The following is a 19,236-nucleotide window of genomic DNA, read 5'->3' on the forward strand; positions in this document are numbered from 1 at the left end:
TTGAACGCTGTTCTACTACCTCTCAGCACATCAAGGACAAAGTAGAAGGCTGTTCTTCTATCTCAGTACAATGAGGACAAATCTGATAATGGACAACAATCATCCTCTGAAAGGTCATGAGAATTTTAGGCACCACATTGATTATATCAACTAGAACCCAAGCCCGTATTTCCGGCCTCTTAGAAAACCTAATCATTATGCTTATTTTACAAAGTTCACCACATGTAGTCTCATTTTTGATTAAGGAAAGTTATATTATACACTTAGGAAAGTTAAAACATATAAAGATATATTCTTCTCTTTTTATAAACCCTTTTTTACTTTACATAGGGATATATGATGAGCATAATTAATATTGGCGGAAAGTGGACTGATGTTTAGAACTTACTTTCTATTGAGAAAGATTATAAAGATATGAGAACTAGTGCACCTTGACTGAGAAACAAAGAAACTCTTTGAGAAATCAGCTCAACCAGTTTTATGAGAATAAATTTAGGAATTAATTAAAATAGCTTTATAAGACACAGTTTTAGAATAATGTTAGAAATATTATTTTATTTAGATTCTTAAGTTTAGAAATTCTTAAGTTTTTAGTTGTATGGGTTTCTGATATGTTTTAAGAATGATTTATAAACTTTAGGATGTTTTAAGTATAAGATTTAAGGGGACTTTTTAGATGGGAATTTTAGATTAGAAATAAAGTACAAGTGTACTTTAAACTTAAAGGTTAATGATTGGTTAGGACACTTAGAGTCTGGTAGTTTGGCATTAGTTAATAAGAAAATAGCATATCTTGGGGAAAATAGTAAATCTTGGGAAAATCTGAAAAATGTAAATTAGTGACGTATTTTATTAATGATTCTGTACTTCTATTTTTTATTTTTATTTTTTTAAAATATTTTATTTTTTAGTTGTAGTTGGACACAATACTTTATTTATTTTTATGTGGTGGTGAGGATCGAACCCAGGGTCTCACATGTGCTAGGCAAGTGCTCTACCACTGAGCCACATCCCCAGCCCCTGATTCTGTACTTTTAATAATTAAGTAACTAAAGGTCATATCCTGGAAAAATGTAAATTAGTGTTACATTTTTTTGTACCCCCAATCATGGTTAAGGAAATGTCATGTCTTGGCAAAGTTTTAAATCAATGACGTTTTCTGAATCTATAATGATGAGAAAAATTGTAATAAAAGATGACCCAGAAAAAGCTGCATTAGAGCCTCTCTCTCTGGAGATTGCTCCAATGGAACGATCCTGTCCCATCTTTTCGCCGACGCCACTCATCCTTCAGGACTCCCTGGACCCGCTAGGGCAGGACCCCGGCACTGGAGAGGACGGGGCCGCCGCAAGCTCCCAGCAGTCTACAAGCAGCAAGGTGGGGAGATGAAGAGGCGCCTCCTCCAGGCCTGTCCCCTGCACACCTGGGGGCGGGCCGGGGGACGTGAAGGAGGAGCAGCTCTGGAGAGGAGGAGTGCGTCCCCCCACTCCTCTGCCAGCGGAATTCTTGGAACCTTCATCGCATTTGTTCCCAGCTGACTCAATACTCTAAAAAATGACTCCCTTTCACCTGACCGCTGAGAAGGACGCCCAGGGGTGAGGGCACCGGTCTGCAGCCAGAGGTCCGCCCCCAGCCGATGAATCAGGTGTGAAGGCAGCCGAGCGCCCGCCTGCACTTCCTGGGCCCCAGCCCCTGGCCGCCTGCCATCCCCTCCTCTCCCACCCTTATTTGGAGCCCCTGACACTGAGCCACCAGCAGACAGGGGCAGTTGGGCCCCGGCCAGCGGCCACCCTCTGCTTCCCGCGTGGGTCCCCGTTGCTGAGGAGAAAGAATCCCGGGGCGCGGCGGGGAGATAACCAAGGACTCTTTTTTGCTCTTCTCACACCTTTGAAGTGGGGGCCTCTTGAGGCAAATCAGCAAGAATGTGGCTCGTGCAGCGGAGGATCTGGGGGGCTGCGGGAGCGGCTCGAGGCGCAGGGGCTGTGACAGCGCTGCTGGCTGATAACTTTAAAAGGGCATCTTCGGCGGGCTCCTCACTCTGCCGCTTTATCGCTGCAAGTGACAGAATGGGGAGGTTCTGGCCCTGCTGCATGCTCAGACGGCAGGGGCTATAAAAACGGGAGGCGCTGGGCAGCGGAGACAGTGACGGATGCAGGCCAAGGAAGGGGAGCCAGAGAGGAGGGAGAAGAGGCAGCAAACACCCCACCGCCCCTCGACCGCCGCCAGCATGGGCTCCTTCTCCGCAGTCGCCGTGAGCCTCCTCCTCTTCCTGATGTTCCAGCTTCCAGGCCAAGCGGGAGCCAAGCCCGTGTACAGCGCCGTGTCCAGCGCAGACCTGGCGGATTTCAAGGTAGGGCCAGGAAGGAGGTACAGCCTGGCACCAGGGGGCTTTCCAGTGCTGGGCTGGTTCTTTTCGATTCTCTCCAAGTCAACGAGACCCCTCCCTTCCCCCTGTATTTTCCTTTTGTGAAGAATTTGCTAGACCGTTTGGAGGAGAAGATGCCTTTAGAAAATGAGGTTCCCTCACGAGTCCTAGGCGAGCAGAATGACGAAGCAGGGCCAGCTGTCCCTGATGAGACTTCCTGGACCGGGGAGGTCAGCCCAGACCAGGGAGATGGGGCTGGCCCCGGGCGGGACCCCTGGGACTCTGCTGATCGCTCTGCCCTCTTGAGAAACAAGCCGACGGCCCCTCGGAGCCTGCCGAGATCCAGCTGTTTCGGGGGAAGGATGGACAGGATTGGAGCCCACAGTGGCCTGGGCTGTAACAGCTTCCGGGTAAGAGGATCTGGAGTTGGGAACAGGATGGGAAGAAGATGGGGTCGCATTGCCATAGCAGTACCAGCAGGGGACTCCTACAGGAAGGGGACCAGTGTAGAAGATAACTCCTTCTGAGTTTCTACCCCGACTTGGGGGGTGCCCCACAAGTCTCAGAACAATGTCATCACACTCAGCTGTAGCCTGCTGGAAAAAATGCTTAAAAAAAAAAAGTTACTACCACAGCATTGAACAATTAAAATACAGGGTCAAGTCCCCTTTGCTCTGCTAATTAGCAATTCGTGTTCTTCCCAGAACTGCAAGATCCTGCGGGAGCTAGGTGACATTGACAAGGGCTGCTCCTCTGAGCTCAATGGAACTCAGAGATCACTAAGCTGGAGGGGGCACGGGGGCGGGGGAGTAGCTGCCCGAAGGTCAAGTAAAAGGTTTGACACTGTCCTATGATGCTGACTCTCCAGTAGAGCCAGATCACCAAGCCGAATGTCTTTCTCTTTGTAGTACGGAAGATAACAGCCTGGCCGGGCAGACTGCAGGAGACCCTCGACCCGGGGTCTCACCAAGTTTGGTCTCATCGCATTGCCACTGAGTCGGGATGAGCACACTGTTGGAGCTTCAACTTCCTGTCAACATTTCTCACATCTGATGCTAAATGTAGATCAAGTGGCTTAGCTGTGGCTCCTCTGCCGCTCCCACCCCATGCCGTCACTGTCAACCCCACCTACTACTGAAAGCCTTGCAAAACCAATAAACTTCAGCACCACGGACAGAAGCCGAGCCCCGGTGTAGTTTTTTTTTTTTTTTCCCAGTTTCCAAAGGGAGAACAATGGAGCCCTGTAGGCCGTTGTCTGAGAATGCTGTTTCTTTCTTCCTCTTTCACCGCCCCCCTTTATTTTTGGTGGGAGGTGGGGACCTCAAATTGCAGCCTCCAACCTGCTCCACCTCCTCAACAGCCTCAGCACCAGAACCCAGAAAGGCCCTGAGACTGAAAGGGCACTTCCTTTACTCTTCTCCAGACTTGCTCACATTCAGGGCATTGTTGATTGAAAATAAAACTCACATACCTCTCCATTTCATCTCCTGGTTACAGCTACCGCAGCCGCACTCAACAGACAACACTTGCATCCCTACTGCTTATGGGTTACAGTATTTGTTTTGTTTAGGGCATTTAGAAAATGAGGCTATTAGCTACGTTTTATCTGATTCATTTAAGAGAGTTCACTGCGGCAGCCAAGCCAATCACACTTCCAGCTTGGTTCAGAGCTGGCTGTGCACTGGGTTCAACGGCTGAGCAAAGTGAAGAAAGGTTTGCTGTGCTGAGGGGCCGCGAGGGGCCACCAGGGGCAGTGAGTTCCCGTGCCTTTTGTGAACTACCTACCAGAGCATAGTCTTTTCTCTTCAGGCCCAAGGGGCCTGGACTTGTGGATGGCACCACGTGCAAGCTGCTGGGGAGGAGGCAGTGTTGTTGTGTCTACATCTGGAAAGGGTCTTATCCTAAGCAGGAAATTCCACCTTAACCAGGGCGCGGTATTCCACCGGCCCCCTACCTGTCGCCCCAGCCACCAGCCCTTCTCTGCAGGTTCTAGTACTCCAGTGAGCCCCTTACCCACACACCCACCCCTTGGGGCCTTATTTCTGCTGCTCCCTCCAGCCAAGGCTTGTTACCTGGGCCCCCCAAAGACGTGCTCCTCACCTCAACGAGGCTCGTTGAGATGCCACTTCTTCCCTGACACCATGTGCCCAGTAGCCCCAAGTCTTTTTACAGAAAACCTTTTGTGACTATTATGCCAGGGTTTGGCGTGTGACTGTGAGTGCCAGGAGGGGGAACACTCTGCAGTCCTCGCATCTTGGACGCTCGTGACTGCTGGCCACATTGTCTTGGTCTGGTACAAACTGGGAAGAGGAAACCAAGTAAATGTGCCCCTGCCAGAGGGAAGGGGATGCCCAGAGTGAACGGTGGTAAGAGGCGGGGGTGAGGGAAGAGCTCGAATCATGTCCCAGTTGCTCCTTATTTGGCCTTCAACTACAGGAGGGCAGAGAACCAAGCAGCACAGAGTGACTCAGGAGGACAAGCATAGAGCGGCACAGTATCGCTCCACGCCTGGCTCGGAGGCCGGGCACCAGGAGTCGGGTTGCTAGGAGGGAAAGGGAGGCAGTCGGGCACCCTCCAGAGGTGTCGTCTGGCGAGGGAGCGCTGGCTGACTGGAACTGACCCAAAATGGCAAACACACAAGCAGAAAGTCCCTGAACTTGGAGAAGGCAGGGGTGAGGGGTGGGTGCAGGCGCCAGACTGGGCTGTCACTGGTGGCAGGGCGACTTGGGGCAGGACGTGGAAACAGTTCTTGCAAAACAAAAAGCAAGTGAACCAAGAGTAGTGACAGATGGCAGTGCCAGATGCCACCCGGGGTGGTGACATCCACAGATGCTGAGCTGGCTTGGTTCTTCTGGGCAGAGTTCTGAGGAGTCCTTCTGTGGCAAGTCCCTAAACACAACTCTGGCAGGAAAAGATGAGCACCTGGGGTGGACTGGTGTTTCTGTGAGAGAAGGACCAGAGGTGACCTGGTGATGTATGCAGGACCTAGGTGCTTACAGAGGCAGCGGGTGGCCTGATCCAGCTGAGCCCACCGTGGGGGTGAAGAGGCGGCCGGGCAGCCACAGGAGCTGAGGCCGAGACACCTCCCAGCACCCGAACACTGGCCTTTCAGAAAGAGAGGGAACAAGCTAAAAGCCAGCACCCTCGAAAGAAAGAGAGCGGGAGTCAGGCTACCGGAGACAGGCAGACGTTTTACTCTGACATGTTACAGTTACCATGAGAACTTCCAAGTTCCAAAAATTCAAATAAAAATAGAATTTTACAAATTAAAAAAAATACGATTTATATACACAGTGGAATTAGCTCACATTACCTTGTAAACAAACAGTGCAAACAGAAAGGAGGCGGCTGCGGAGGAGGGACGCCCAAGGTCAGCAGGGCTGAGGGCGGCACTGCATGTCAATACTGAGGGCCAAGTGGCCTTTCCTGAAGCCTCCTTGTTACCAGGGGCCCAGTCAGCACACAATCCTGCATCAGAACTGTCACGTGGTTGTCTGGGCAAGCAAGATTCCATTCCCATCAGGGCAAACAAGGTCGTGCGTGAGCAGAGATCCCCCAAAGGGCAAAATTCCGCCAGGACTGGAGACCTGTCACCCCACTGCCTCAGCTAGGGAGCCCCAAACACCAGGCCAGAGGTGGAGCAAAGAAGAGCCCCTCTGGTGACCTGATTCCCCCCTGCAGATGCCTTATCCAGGTGCCAGCTCTGGGCGAGGCGGCTGCAGGGCTGTTAACAAGTGAGACTCTGTGGGCGCTGGTTTCTACTGCACAGAAATCCAAGGAGCAAGGCTTACGATGTCTGGTCACAAGTGGAGAAGTTGTCATCTTTGGGCTTTTCTGAGAGGGGCAGGTGCAGACAGGAGGAGTCCAGGAATCCACACACCTTTAGGGGGCCTGGGCTGGGGGCCTCCTCGGTGGCCAGTGACTGGCTCAGGGCGAGGGAGGCGTCTGCACTCTACTATCTATTTCTGGGTTAAACTTATCAACAGAACAACTCGATGTGCTCAAGGGATGAAGTCCAACAGTGGCATCCAGACAGCCTCAGTGAGGCAGATGGCTGGCGGCTCAGCCCTTGAGGCCTAGGGTCCCCACACTGGGCAGGGCGAGGGGGTGAGGGTCCTCTGACAGGCGGTGACTTGGTTCTCCTGCCTTGGGCAACTGGCTTAATAAAACCAGTTCTCAGTAAAAGGAAAAAACAGGGTCAAGCTCTGAGCAGCACAGTACAAAGCTGCAACCAGATGAACGCACCCCCTGAAAAGCGCTCTGAGCTCCTGAACTAGTCACTGGGAGCGTCACCCCAATGCACAAGCCTGCGTCCAGAGATGCTGCAAACAGAGAAGTCAACATCATTTCGGTCAAAAGGATAAACAAATGGGCGACTGGAGGGCCACAGGCCTTGGTCAGTTGGAAAAGGCCCTGAAGCCCACCTGCACACATAGAATGATTCTCTAGAATGGACGGGGCATGAGGCCGGCCAAGCCGGGAGTGACACCATGCCCAGGCTGCAAGAAGCCAGGCCCAGGGCACCGATGCCATGGGGCAATTTCATGGTTTAAAAAACACTAAATGCAAATGAACGCCATCTCGAGTCCCAAAGAACAGCTGCTAGAGGGACACCTGATGGGACCAAGATGCCAAAAGACATGTAGAAGTTGGAGAAAGATGGGTGCCAACGTCCCACCCAGATCTTCACTCTGGGTCCTGGAAGAGCAGGCAGGGTGCTTCCTCTGGTCACCACTAAAGCCTTCAGGCACCTGCAGGCGGGAAGCACCTCCCCTGCCCCACCCCTGCAGCACAGCAGACCCTGCTGAGCCCCTGTCCCTGAGCCCCTCAGGAGGATGGCGAGGTTGGCAGCAGGAGAGTGAGATGACTGTGAAGGGGAGACACCTCCTCCTGCAAGCAGCCCCTGCTTCCCCCTACAGGAGCCTCTGAGGGACTGCCCTCTCAGGTGGACTTCTTGCCAGCTCCAGGAATAACCTACTCCCCGGGGCTCCAGGAAGAGGGTTAGTCTGGGGGGCTCTGGTTTTGATTAACTTTGAGGGTGAGTCAAGACTGAGATGGGGCCCTCTCATCAGGGAGATGGAGAAAAAAAACTTAGAAAATCTAATAAATGGTGGAGATGAAAGGATAGGAGACTGTTAGGGGACAAATGTGGCCTGGAAGACCTGGAGCAATCTGCAAATGAAGAGACAGGGTGGGGTCAATCTGACCCTGTGACTGGACTCTTCATCTCCAGCTGCAGTGTTCCCAGAGGGCAGGTTCTAAGGAGAGGGCAGAGCACCTGCGCATTCCCGAGGAGCACACAGGTTCCCTTAGATGAACCAGAAGACATCAAGTGAACAGTCCCAAGGGAGGAGGATCGAGTGAAGAGACCCAACAAAGTGGCCCCTGAACACGGGGAATCTTCCGGGTGCCTGATTCCTAAACTTAGTAATGAACCTGATTTTGCAAATGGCATCCCCCGGGTGCGCCTTGACCCACGCTCTTCCCAGAGGACTAAGGCAGCAGCTGGGCTGTCCAGGAAAGCAATGTGGGGCAAGAAACTGCTCCACGCGTCCCCTGGGGATCCAACCTGACTTCCCCCTCCAGTCCTGGATCTCTTGGGGCCGAGGCAGGCCTGTGCCAACATGGGCAGGAACACAGGGAGCAGGAAAAAGGAAGGTACTTGCTGAGGAAGTCGGGAAAGTCCACACTCTGATGGTTCAATGTCATCCCCAGGACCTCTGACCAGCAAAGCGTTCCACGAGACCCGGTTCTGAGCAGGTGGGTGGCCGGGAACCCCGTGCCCTAGAACAGCCCCAGCCGGCTGCAGCAGCCAGAGTGTGAGCGGGGGGCTGGCGGTGGCAGCAAGGCAGGCTATTAGAGGGTCTGGTAGTGCTGCCGCAGGCGGGCCTGCAGGAACTCGGACGTCAGGTTGTGCCGCGTGATGATGCCAACGATCTAGGACAAAGGGAAAAGACCCAGGTCACCTGCAGAAGAAAACCCAGGGCAAGGACAGCTGGCCCAGTGTGTCTGTCACCAGATGTGGAAGGAGACAGAATCGGGGCCTGATCAGTGCAGGGCCAGGCATGAGAGGAACGGAACAGCCATTTCACAGGCTTCCTACGTAAGAGAACTACAGCAGGTAACTAGCTAGGGCTCACAGGCTCAGGGGGCAAGAGTAGCTCTTTTTAAAAAGGGTCTCAGTTGGGCAGCCGACACCTGAATCGGCCTGTCTTCATTTCCTGTATTTGTTTCTTTTGGGGTTGGGGTTTAAACCCAGGGCCTCTGCCATCTTTACAATCGAGTGACAGCCCCAGCCCTGGCATGTCCTAAACAGGGCCTGTGCTGTAGCACTGTCCCTTCCCGCCATGCCTGCCTGCTTCACTGGTGTGTGCAAGAGCCAGGGACCCAGAGGCTCCTGAGCCCAAGGCCCCTGCTACATCCACCTGTAACCACCACCTTGCAGAGCCACCGACAAGAGCCATTTGTTCACAATTCCTTAGAGTGGTTCCCGATGTCACTGATGGTGGGTGCCCCAAAGTCACACTGCAAACTGTGTTTGAACTGGTTAATGGAGTTAGCAGTTACCTTTCAAGAAACACAGTTCATCCTCTGTAAATAAACTCACATAAGAATGTGCCTCCGGACTGCTCAGAGGATGCTTCCTCTAGCATCATTCTCCAGAGGGCAGCTGGCCACATGTACTGAAAGCCTCCAAAAGGGAGGTCTGCTGTAGGGTGCCTTAACTGAATATCCAGCAGAGAGGACGTGGAATGGGACAGCCATGCTACAGTGCCATCAAGACACCATGGAAGCTGTACTCGCAGTGACCCAGGAGGCTGAGGTGGGAGAATCACAAGTTCAAGGCCAGCCTGGACAATTTAGTGAGACCCTGTCTCAAGCAAAATAAAGAAGGCTGGGGATGTGGCGCAGTGATAGAGTGCTTGCCTAGCATGTGTGGGGCCCTGGATTTGATCCTCAGTTCTGCCAAACAAAGTAACACCATACACAGGTGGATACTAGGTGAAAAATCAGGCTCCTGTACAGAATGAACAGCAATTCTCTTTCACCAAAACTTAACATATGGTCAATCTCTGGTCTTGCAAAAAGACTGAAGGGCGGGATGTTGCCATGGTGATGCTGCAGCAGGGATGAGGGCTTGGTTTTGTTTGATCACCTGTTTTTCTTATTCTTCTAAAAGGAAATAACAATAATTGTGTAACAATAATAATAAACTTGTGGCAATAATTACTAGGTGTGGTAGCTTTAAAACTCTCCAAGTATTCTGCTTGAAAGTCTCTCATTTAATGCTACACAGTGCCATCCCGGGTGGGGACTTGAGGAGCACAAATGGGGTCAGGATTGAAGAGAAACTGGAATGAAGAAGCACCCCCTCCCAAGGGTCTGGCCAGCAGAGACAGGCTACAGCATGTTGGCGCCACCTGGTGGCCATGCGGGGCCGAGGCTCATCTGCACTAGAGGGAGGGGAAAGGGTTCCCAGGCCACAGCCTTCCGCCAGTCCTCCCCTCTGCCAGCCTTTCCCTCCACTGGAGGCTGAGGCAGGAGGCTGTGGCAAGTTCAAGGCCAGCCTGGACAACCTAGGGAGCCCATGTCTCAAAAATAAAATAAAGAGGGCTGGAAATGTGGCTGAGCAGTAGAGCACTTGCCTAGCACATGTGAGGCTCTAGGTTCAATCCTCAGTTAAAACAAACAAACAAAAAAAAAGTACCACACACAGGGGAATGTTTATCTTCCAATGGATTGAACAAAAACCTATGGCTTTCCTTTTGGGTTCTTTGGGGTCCCCGGGAGAGCTGCTGAGGTTTGAGAAACCTCCCTGTGATCAGCCACCAGCCTGCAGGACCACAGAGGCAGGGCCCCCGGGTCCCCTCACCAGGACTCACCTCTCCCACGGCATTCACCACTGGTAAGTGGCGCAGCCCCATTGTCCTGAACAGGTTGAAGACTTGAGAGACGTGGGTGTTGGGGGACACGGTGAAGGGCGAAGGGTTCATGTATGGAGTGACATCCTGCAGAAGAGAACGCAAAAGTTCACCCACAGCCTGGACAAAGAGTCACCCTACACAGGGCAGGCCCAGAGGGATAGTCCCCTCACCACGATCATCCGGGGGTTCAGCAGTGTCAGGTCCAGGTCATGGATGTCAGGGTACCGCGGGTAGTCCTCGGCCATCTCGGCGTAGGAGAGGCGCGGCTGGCTGGCACTCTGCAATTCCAACCAGGACAGTATCCTTGCACCAGGGTTGGCAGGTCACATTACAGCCCCTCCCCCTTCACATCCACATTGACAGCCAGGCCCCCTGCCCAGGGGAGGGTGCAGAGCCCAGGCAGCAGCGGGCACTCTGGAGGGACACAGTCTGATCCAGAGTCAGTTCTCGCTGGCCCTGACTGAGTCACCCTGGGCAAGGCCCCTAACCTCTCTGGATATCCTTTTCTTTAGCTACAAGATACAAATGGGTTATTTTGAAGTTTAATTGAAAAAGGTGCTAATAAGTAGCAGTTGTGGATTAAACTATGGCCCCTCAAAAGATGTGGCCAAGTTCTAAGCCCTAGGTCTATGAAGTAACCTTACTGGAAACAGGGTCTCTGCAGATGTAATCAAGTTAAGGTGAGGTCATTTTGGCCAGGCATGGTAGTGCACACCTGCAATCCCAGCGACTCAGAAGGCTAAGGCAGGAGATTCTAAGTTCAAATCCAGCCTCCGCAATTTAGCGAGACCCTGTCTCAAAATAAACAATAAAAAGACCTGGGGACATGGCTCAGTGGTTAAGCACCCCTGGTTCAATCACTGGTACAAAAAAAAAAGACGTCATTCTGTCATTTTGGATTAGGGTGAGCCCTAAATCCAAAAGTTGTCCTCACAAACTGGGGAGAGGATAAAGGATGCCATGTGACTATAGAGGTAGGACCAGAGCAGTATGTCCACAGCCAAGACACACCAAGGATGGCTGGCAGCCATCAGGAGCTGGGAAGGGCAAGGACAGGTCCTCTCCTGGCCTTCAGAGACAGCACGGGCTGACTAGACCTGGATTTTGTACTTCTGGCCTCGTCCTCTGAAAGAATAAACCTGCTGTTTTCAGGAACTGGGTTTATGGCAGTTTGACACAACAGCCACAAGATAGTGACACAGGCCATCTGTTCCCTCCGGGCCTTCCCTTAATTCTCAGTCACTGCACAGGGGCCACAAGCCTTGGTCACTGCTCTCCCCAGCTGTGATCCTGCTCCTCTGAACCCTCTCTGAGCAACTGCATCTTGCACAGCTGTCCCCACAGAGTGGTCGGCTGCCCTCTGGGCACCACTGATCCCCTCTGGGCACCTCTGATCCTGCACTTTCTCCAGCTGGGCCAGACCAGGCCCCGCGGGACGCAGTGTGTGCCGCCCCTGCCATCTTCCTTGCCAGGCTGGTCCTCGACTCCACCAGGGCCCTTGCTGCTCTGCCCCACAGGAAAGAGAGCCACAGTCTGGCCCCTCGTGGCCAAAGCCCACCCAGGAGAGTCACCCTGGAAACCAGGTCTCTCGGCGACTTTCTCGGTCTTTTCCACAAAGAAAGTGTGCGATGGGGTGGCCTCAGGTGGCACAGGGGCCACATCAAACAATACAGCTCCTCCCCAAAAATGAAAAGAAAACAGCAGACGAGCAGTGAGAATGGTGTTTCTTTTGATGATACGTGTAAGAGTTCCCTCCCGGCTGGGCGTGTGGTGCACACCTGCAATCCCAGCAACTCAGGAGCCTGAGGCAGGAGGATCACAATTTCGAAGCCAGCCTTAGCAACTTCGTGAGGCCCTCAGAAACTAAAGGAAACCCCATCTCAAAATAAAAAATAAAAAGGGCTGGGGATGTGGCCCAGTGGTAGAGCACCCTGGGTTCAGCATTAGCAGCCTCCGCGCTGAGAGGAAGGCGCTGGATGAGCATTTGGCCGGAGGGCAGTGGAGGGCGGAGGGCAGTGGAGGGTGGAAGGCAGCAGAGGGTGGGTGTCCTGACCCAGGAGGCAGCTGCGGGGGCCTGGGCTCAGCTGCTCAGGGGTGTGAAGGCGGGACTCAGCCTTGCTCTCCCCAGCTCAGGCCCGTGCTCCTCCCCGCCTGCCTCCAAATCCCGGGGCTAAGCCGACACCTACCGACTGACTCTCAGAGTAACACACTCCTCGGACGAGCAAGGTGACGAGCTGGGAGCGCAGGATGAGGCCGTGGAAGGTGAGTGGGCGGAAGCGCTCCTCCATGGTCCAGTCTTCGCTCGGGGACTGGTCAGGGTATAGGTTGGGGTAGGGGGTGTATCTGTTACACAAAAACCAGACGCTGCCTAGCACACCCTCAGCAAGGCCGCTCCTCCCGAGCGCCGCGGCGGGCACGGCGGGCCTCACCTCCGCTCCAGCATCTGCTGCAGGAGGTCCTCTTTCTCGCTGGGCTCCTCGGAGGCCACGTGCTCGTCACACATGTTGCGCAGCTCACTGGAAGGGTAGGACTTCATGGACTGGCTGCGCTTGCGCTGCTCGCCGGCCCGGGTGAGGATGCTGGATTTCTGTGGATGGGGAGCAGTGACAATGACAGGCTCACACAGGGAGGCCACCCCTGCACTCAGAGGCCAAGCACCCGGGAACAATGAGGGTCAAGACACATCCTGACGCGGGACCGCAGGGGCCCCGATGGACCACAGGGGACTCGCTGACTTGTGGGCTTGATTCTCGGGCCAGAGTCCCAGGACTGGGCCATGGACCCCGCAGCTGTCCAGGAGGCTTTTGGTTTTCCTTTGTGGTGCTGGGCACCGCACCTGGGCACTGGGCTAGGCGTGCTGGCGAGTGCTCTACCACTGAGCCACACCGCAGTCCCTGACCCGTGATTTCTGCTGCCCCGACATCCCTACCCTTTGAGTCAGGAAGAACACCTCAGTTTTCCAGAGGGGACCAACCCCCTCCCACGTCCTGTCTTGGTGGGACTGTTAATATCTGTGCTACCCTCCTGAAACCACCAAAGCCAAGGAGGGGCACACAGACCAAGTGAGGCAGTGGGACTTGCCCTCTTCTTGGAGTCTGGGTTGGGAAGAACCCACAGGGAGAGCAGCAGCACCCATTCCTCCTGGGGCATCGTGAGGCTCTGTGCTTCTGTCCCCAGAGCACACGGCTGTTCAGCCCTCCTGTCAGTCCTGATGCTTCCATGAGATTCCCTTCTCTGCTTTAGGTAGGTCAGAGTCCCTTCTGGCTGGGCATGGTGGCACAAGCCTGTAATCTCAGTGATTCAAGAGGCTGAGGCACGTGGACCACAAGTTCAAGGCTAGTCTCAGCAAACTAGCAAGACCCTAAGTAACTCAGTGAGACCCTGTCTCAATGTAAAAAATAAAAAAGGGCTGGGGATGTGGCTCCATGATAAAGTGCCCCTGAGCTTAATCCCCAGCACCAAAAAAAAAGAAGGAAGAATGGATACACACCTGTGGTCTGGTGGGTGCACCTGTGCGGCCCAGCCTCCTCTCTGGCACAGAGTGAAGACCGTCAGGTTGTCCCTCAAGTCCATCCCAGCTAGGAGGTGGCAGCACCACAGTGTGGACACCAAGGACCCTTCTCCTCTTGGCCCTTTCCCTTACCTTGAACTTGATGTTGTTGCTGATGAGCTGGTTGCCCTTCATGAACTCCTTCTCGTTGCCCCTGTTCTCTGTGACCACAGGGAAGGCGTGGTGGACTGTGGTACGCAGGATGCTAACCAGAGACTGGATGCGGGTGTGCGGGTAGACGTAGGTCAGGTTGGGCTCCATGATGTCACTGGCTCGCAACCTGGGGGGGAGGAGCAGTCCAGCCTGATGAGAGCCCATGGGCCCCTGGAGCACGCAGTGACGGGCTGCACTGTTCTCCATGGCTGCCTGCGTCACTCGGAGCCCCTCTCCTGAGCCATCCCCAACAGCTCCTTGAACCCAAACCATTCTGCCCGTTACACACGCTGTTCCCCACGTGTCCCCATGCCTGGAATGAACTCTGGCTTTGTCATACGGGTGAGCCTTTGTTCAACCCTTGCTTCAACACTAATGTCCCCTTAACACAAACCTGCTAGCTCACCCAGGGACTGGCCATCCCTGCCCGGCACTCCACGGCATATTCCACATGTTGCCAGTGAGTTGCTAACTGCTAGTACTGGAACTTGAAAAGCCATCTTTGGGCCAGGCACAATGATTCATGCCTGTGATCCCAGCTACTCGGGAGGCTCAGTGGTAGAACACCCCTGGTCTCCCTAGATTCAATCCTCGGGGATGGGGTGAGGGAGGAGCTACCCTTGATAGCCTTTAGATCAGGGGTGGTCTAAAGGTCAGATCAGCCCACAGCTCAAACCCAATCTTGCTCACTCATTTACATGGTATCTGCAGCTGTTTCCTGCTGTAACAGAAGAGCTGGGGGTTGTGACAGAGATGCATAAAGCTGAAAGCATCTACTACATGCCTGTTACAGAAATGGCCTGCAGACCCCTGCATTAGCCATCAGGTCCTTGCCTGTTATTCAGACAGGAGGCCCAAAGTAATTGTGGATCATCAGGTGGGCTTTGGGCTGACTACGCCCAAGACAATGTCTGCTGACCATACATTCTGCTGGGTGCACGCGGAGCCCTGCTGGAGCGAGCTCTACCTTAATGTGAACGTCCAACCACACTGCACACTCCATCCAGAGACCCCACTTCAAATGTAACCAGGTGCTGCAGGAGTCAAAGGAGCAGGAACGGCCCTGCCTCCACGACTCCACTGTTCCTGGCCCCTGCCCTGTCCCCTGGGCTCTGCCGCCCCAAGCTGTTCAACATTCCCACACATGCTGGGAGAACAAATGTGCTCATTCTTCCAACCCAAGAAACCTGTTACTATTTCCCACCCGCAGACCAGCCTTCCCTAGGCCCGGGAGGTGGAAGTTCTGCCGCGAGGCTGGGAGAGGAACCACGGCCTTACTTGTCCATCTCCATCTCTGTCTCCCACTCCAGAAGTGGCACACCTCGCAGGCCCACGTGGATGTCATAAATGCCCTTATTGAAAAAGTCTCCTGTCCATTTGGCCACCTGAAACACAAAGTAGAGACCTGAAAATGGGCCCTTCAGGGTGAACTTGGCCCTGACCTGAAAAGGGCCTGGGAGGGACATGCTCACCATCAGAGTGATCATAATGGGAAGTCCATAAGTGATCTCATTGGTGGACTCTATCAGGATGACTGTGAGACTGATGGTCATCCGGACGACCCCACCCAAGAAAGCCGAGGCACCAATCAGGGCAAAGGTCCCTGAATATATGTGGCCCAATCCGATGTAGCTGGTGAAGAAGGAAACCGAGAACATGGCTTAGAATGCCGCCAGTGTGGGAGGGCGGTGCGGGGCCAGCCTCCACACCCTGCACGAGGACCTCCGTGCACGCGCACACTCACACCGTACCTTTTCAAGACATTGGCGACTAAACGTCCAAAAGCAGCTCCACACAGCAGGGAAGGCACAAACAGGCCACTTGGCACAGAAATGCCGTAAGTCCAACACGCAAGCAGGAAGTAGAGGACGAAGAACAAGCCAAGGGTGATGGGGCTGAAAGTCCCTGTGATGCAGGAACCATCTGAGTCCTGCAGCCAGGCGCCTGCTGAGGCCCAGCGACAGCCCCGGCTCCTGCCAACCCCTTAGCCCCCACCCCATGCACCTGCCAGCGCTGGAGGCAGAACTCTTACCTGGTTGCCATTTTTTACAAAGGAAAAGCCCTGTCCTTGCTCTGAATGAAGGGCAAGGCTGCATCGCAGGGAAGGGGCAGCGGACACTCACCATCCTGGTGGAAGAGCTGGAGGATGGCAAACTCTTGGGGATTGAAGAAGAGGGTAGCCATGTCATTGTAGGTATCATTGGGACAAAAAAATGTCTTGATACTTGAATTCACATCTTCTGATGTGACCTACAAAGAAGGAACCCAAGAGTCACCACTAGGGCACCACAGGGCACCCCTAATACGTCAGTCTGGGAACAGTTTTGCCTGCAGGTGAAATAGCAGCAAAACCTGACAGACATCCAAAAGCCACTGACTGCCATGTTGAATCCTCTGGGTTCTGCAAGGGTCAGGATGAGGGCCTTCATCCAACCATACTCCAAACCAGCAACCATGGCTCACCGTGGGCTCAGCCCTGCTTCCTCCCTGGAGCTGATTTTGTAAGTGACAGTGCTAGAAGCCAGGCTGAGAGCCTCAAGGACTGTGGGAAGATGAGGCTGGTGAGAAGCAAGTGGCTGGGAGCTGACGGGTCAGGGGAGTCACCCTACCGAAAGTCCCAACTTTGGTTCTGAATGAAAAAAGCCTTTGTGATGGATTTTCTGCAAAAGAAACCCAGCTTGACACCAGGGCGGACAGCAGAAACCGTGCTCCTGGCTGCCTCTCCCCTGACCCCACCTGGAGAACAGAACCCAATGGGAAAAGGGTTGTTTCTCCGCATTCAAGCCTCTTGTGCTCACCTTCATTCTGTGTGAGAAGATGAAATTCTGGCACCACCTGATTTACTGGGGGGGGGGGGCGCATCTGTAGAACAATGTTTCTGGTTTTTTAACTGATGACTTCAGGGGATGTGCCTCACCCCATCGCTGTCCACCTGACAGGGCCCTGTCACAAGGATTGATAAGAATACGGGTTCTCCTGGATTCAGTTCTATCAATGAGGCTACCCAGAGGCCCTTGTGCAGAAGTTAACACAATGCTAGGGACAGTCTGTACCATCCCACCAGGTGCAAGCACAGCTGGAGGCAGGCTGCAGGAGGAAGAGCACAGCGCCTACTACTGGCAGAGCCTGGCATAGGAGAAATGCCTGCAGAGCCCACCATGGCAGCAGAGCACAGTACACAGTGGACAAGCCAACAGCTTACAAGTGACACATGCAGGGCTTCCCAAGTTGTGTCTGGAGGAACATGGGTCCTGAAGGCTTTCCGGAGAAAGTTCTGTGATCAACTGCACTGAGAAGCACCACAGCACTTCTTAGAAACCAGCGTGTCTGCTAAGCAAGGTAGACTCCAAACCAGACGGCTCTGAGTAACTCTGCCACTCCAGTGACCTTAGGAAGGTATTTCATTTTGTGAAACTTCACCTTCCTCATCCATAGCAAGGGAATATTAACTACTCTCATGTTACGTGTTACTAGCCAAAGTCAAAACCTCATATGGCCTCAGTTTTCCAGTCCGTGAACTGGGGAGGATATTATCAGCATGGTAGTGGTGAGGATGTGATCAGGCTTGGAAAATGGTGTGGAACATCTGGCACACAGTTACAGTGCTGAGCTTCTACAACACTTGTTAGAATGCCACAGGCCCTAAGAAGTCCTGTATGTCCTATGATGTCCCATCATCTTACACATATGACCTATGAAAACCTATAGATTTTAATAAGACACCTATACAATTGCTCAATTTAAGTTTTTATAGGTGCCCTATATATAGGATGATGGGACATAATGGCTTAAAGAAACTTATTTAATTCTGGTTAGCCCATTTGATTACTATGCTCTCTTATTTTTGAATCATATATCAATGTTACAGAACCACATTTTGGAAACCACTGTCGGGAAATGAGGCAGCCCTGGGGTTAACTAGTGACAGGAGCCAGCCAGTGTCTCTCTCCATAAGGTCCAGCGTTTTACACTCTGCAGGTCACATGCAGTCTCTGTGGCACCTTCTTCTTTTCTTACCCTTAACCTGGGGCTGCACAGACAAGCAGTTCCAAGGGTCAGTTGTGGCCCAGGGGCCTTGGTTGTTGGCCTTCATGACTGTTCCAGGGGAAACTCCCAGGTACCCCCATCTGAAACCAGGGACCTGAGGGGCTCTGAGAGATCTGAGTGGCTGCTCGGGAGCAGCGAGAAGGTGGAGTGAAGAGCAGGCTCACCAGGGTCCAGCACAGAGGCCAGACACGTGGCTGCTCCCAGACCCACTAGAGTGGACCAAAAGCAGGGGAAGAGTAAAGTCCCCGCCCAACTCCTCAGGGAAGGGTTCTGGAAAACACCATCCCTCAAGGAGGGAAAAGAGAAACGCAGGAAGGGACATGCCAGTGAGTGAACCCAACCCTGCAGGACCCGAGGAGCTAGAAGAGCTGGGATCGCACAAGCCTCCAGAGGCTTGAGAGGCTCCAGAGGCTGAGGCAGGAGGATTGCAAGTTCAAAGCCAGCCTCTGCAAAAGTGAAGTGCTAAGCAACTCAGTGAGACCCTGTCTCTAAGTAAAACACAAAATAGGGCTGGGGATGGAGCTCAGTGATTGAGTGCCCCTGAGTTTAATCCCTAATACCACCCCCTCAAAAAGAGAGTTAGGATCAGGGTTCACTCTGACAGACACCCCTCTGTCCCTATGCCAGAAGGACTCACAACCATGAGGGTGAGGCAGTGGGGAGGAGGCCCTGGACGGGGTCCCTGCAGGCAAGGAGAGGAGCAGTGTGTGGGGGGGCTCTGGAGGCTGCACAGCCAGCCTCCTGCCATTGTGTCCTAGAGAGCAGCTCCCTCTGTGGCCTCCAGGGTCACTGGCGCAGGTGAGGACAGAGGCGTCTGGTGCACAACCTCTCTCAGGTAAGACGACATTCCCATGTCTCCCAGAGACCTGCCACAGGTGTCGAGCGGCCAGCCTCCACACCATGAGCTCTAAACAGGCATGTTTCTCGGTTCTCCTTTGTGTACACAGGACAAAGGCAGCAGGAGCACTGGTTACCTGGAGCTGGAATGAGCCGTTACCCACTTGACTCGAAGAGGACATCTGTCGGCATTCTCCTAACACCATCGAGGCCACAAACACCACCACGGTGGTTACCAGGGACACCAAGAGGCTCTCCAAGACCCTAGGAGGCAGAGCACTGCTGTCACAATACAGTAAACAGCCTGGCCTGCAGAGCCCACCCTACGCCCGCCCACCCTCCCCGCTGTCCCCAGAGGA

The 19,236-nt window shown here is 53.5% G+C and overlaps 2 protein-coding genes across 2 annotated transcripts in view; one reads left to right on the forward strand and one right to left on the reverse strand.

Moving 5' to 3' along the window:
- Positions 1 to 2,040: 2,040 nt before the first annotated feature.
- On the forward strand, positions 2,041 to 3,544 carry Nppa (natriuretic peptide A). Its single transcript, XM_048783600.1, has 3 exons — positions 2,041 to 2,350; positions 2,473 to 2,775; positions 3,274 to 3,544. The coding sequence occupies exons 1-3, from the start codon at positions 2,150 to 2,152 to the stop codon at positions 3,283 to 3,285; spliced, it is 516 nt and encodes a 171-aa protein (XP_048639557.1). The 5' UTR covers positions 2,041 to 2,149; the 3' UTR covers positions 3,286 to 3,544.
- Positions 3,545 to 5,536: 1,992 nt separating this feature from the next.
- The window catches only part of Clcn6 (chloride voltage-gated channel 6), a 22,827-nt gene continuing 9,127 nt past the window's right edge, over positions 5,537 to 19,236 (reverse strand). Inside the window, exons 10-20 of the mRNA XM_048783557.1 lie at positions 19,015 to 19,141; positions 16,117 to 16,243; positions 15,745 to 15,898; positions 15,466 to 15,625; positions 15,272 to 15,378; positions 13,934 to 14,120; positions 12,720 to 12,877; positions 12,477 to 12,633; positions 10,461 to 10,568; positions 10,249 to 10,374; positions 5,537 to 8,302 (exon numbers count right to left, since the gene is read on the reverse strand). Coding sequence (XP_048639514.1) covers positions 8,222 to 8,302; positions 10,249 to 10,374; positions 10,461 to 10,568; positions 12,477 to 12,633; positions 12,720 to 12,877; positions 13,934 to 14,120; positions 15,272 to 15,378; positions 15,466 to 15,625; positions 15,745 to 15,898; positions 16,117 to 16,243; positions 19,015 to 19,141 — 1,492 coding nt within the window. The 3' untranslated portion in view covers positions 5,537 to 8,221. The remainder of the gene's footprint in view (positions 8,303 to 10,248; positions 10,375 to 10,460; positions 10,569 to 12,476; positions 12,634 to 12,719; positions 12,878 to 13,933; positions 14,121 to 15,271; positions 15,379 to 15,465; positions 15,626 to 15,744; positions 15,899 to 16,116; positions 16,244 to 19,014; positions 19,142 to 19,236) is intronic.

Source organism: Marmota marmota, unplaced genomic scaffold, assembly GCF_001458135.2.
Source record: "Marmota marmota marmota unplaced genomic scaffold, marMar, whole genome shotgun sequence".
Classification (NCBI taxonomy): domain Eukaryota; kingdom Metazoa; phylum Chordata; class Mammalia; order Rodentia; family Sciuridae; genus Marmota; species Marmota marmota.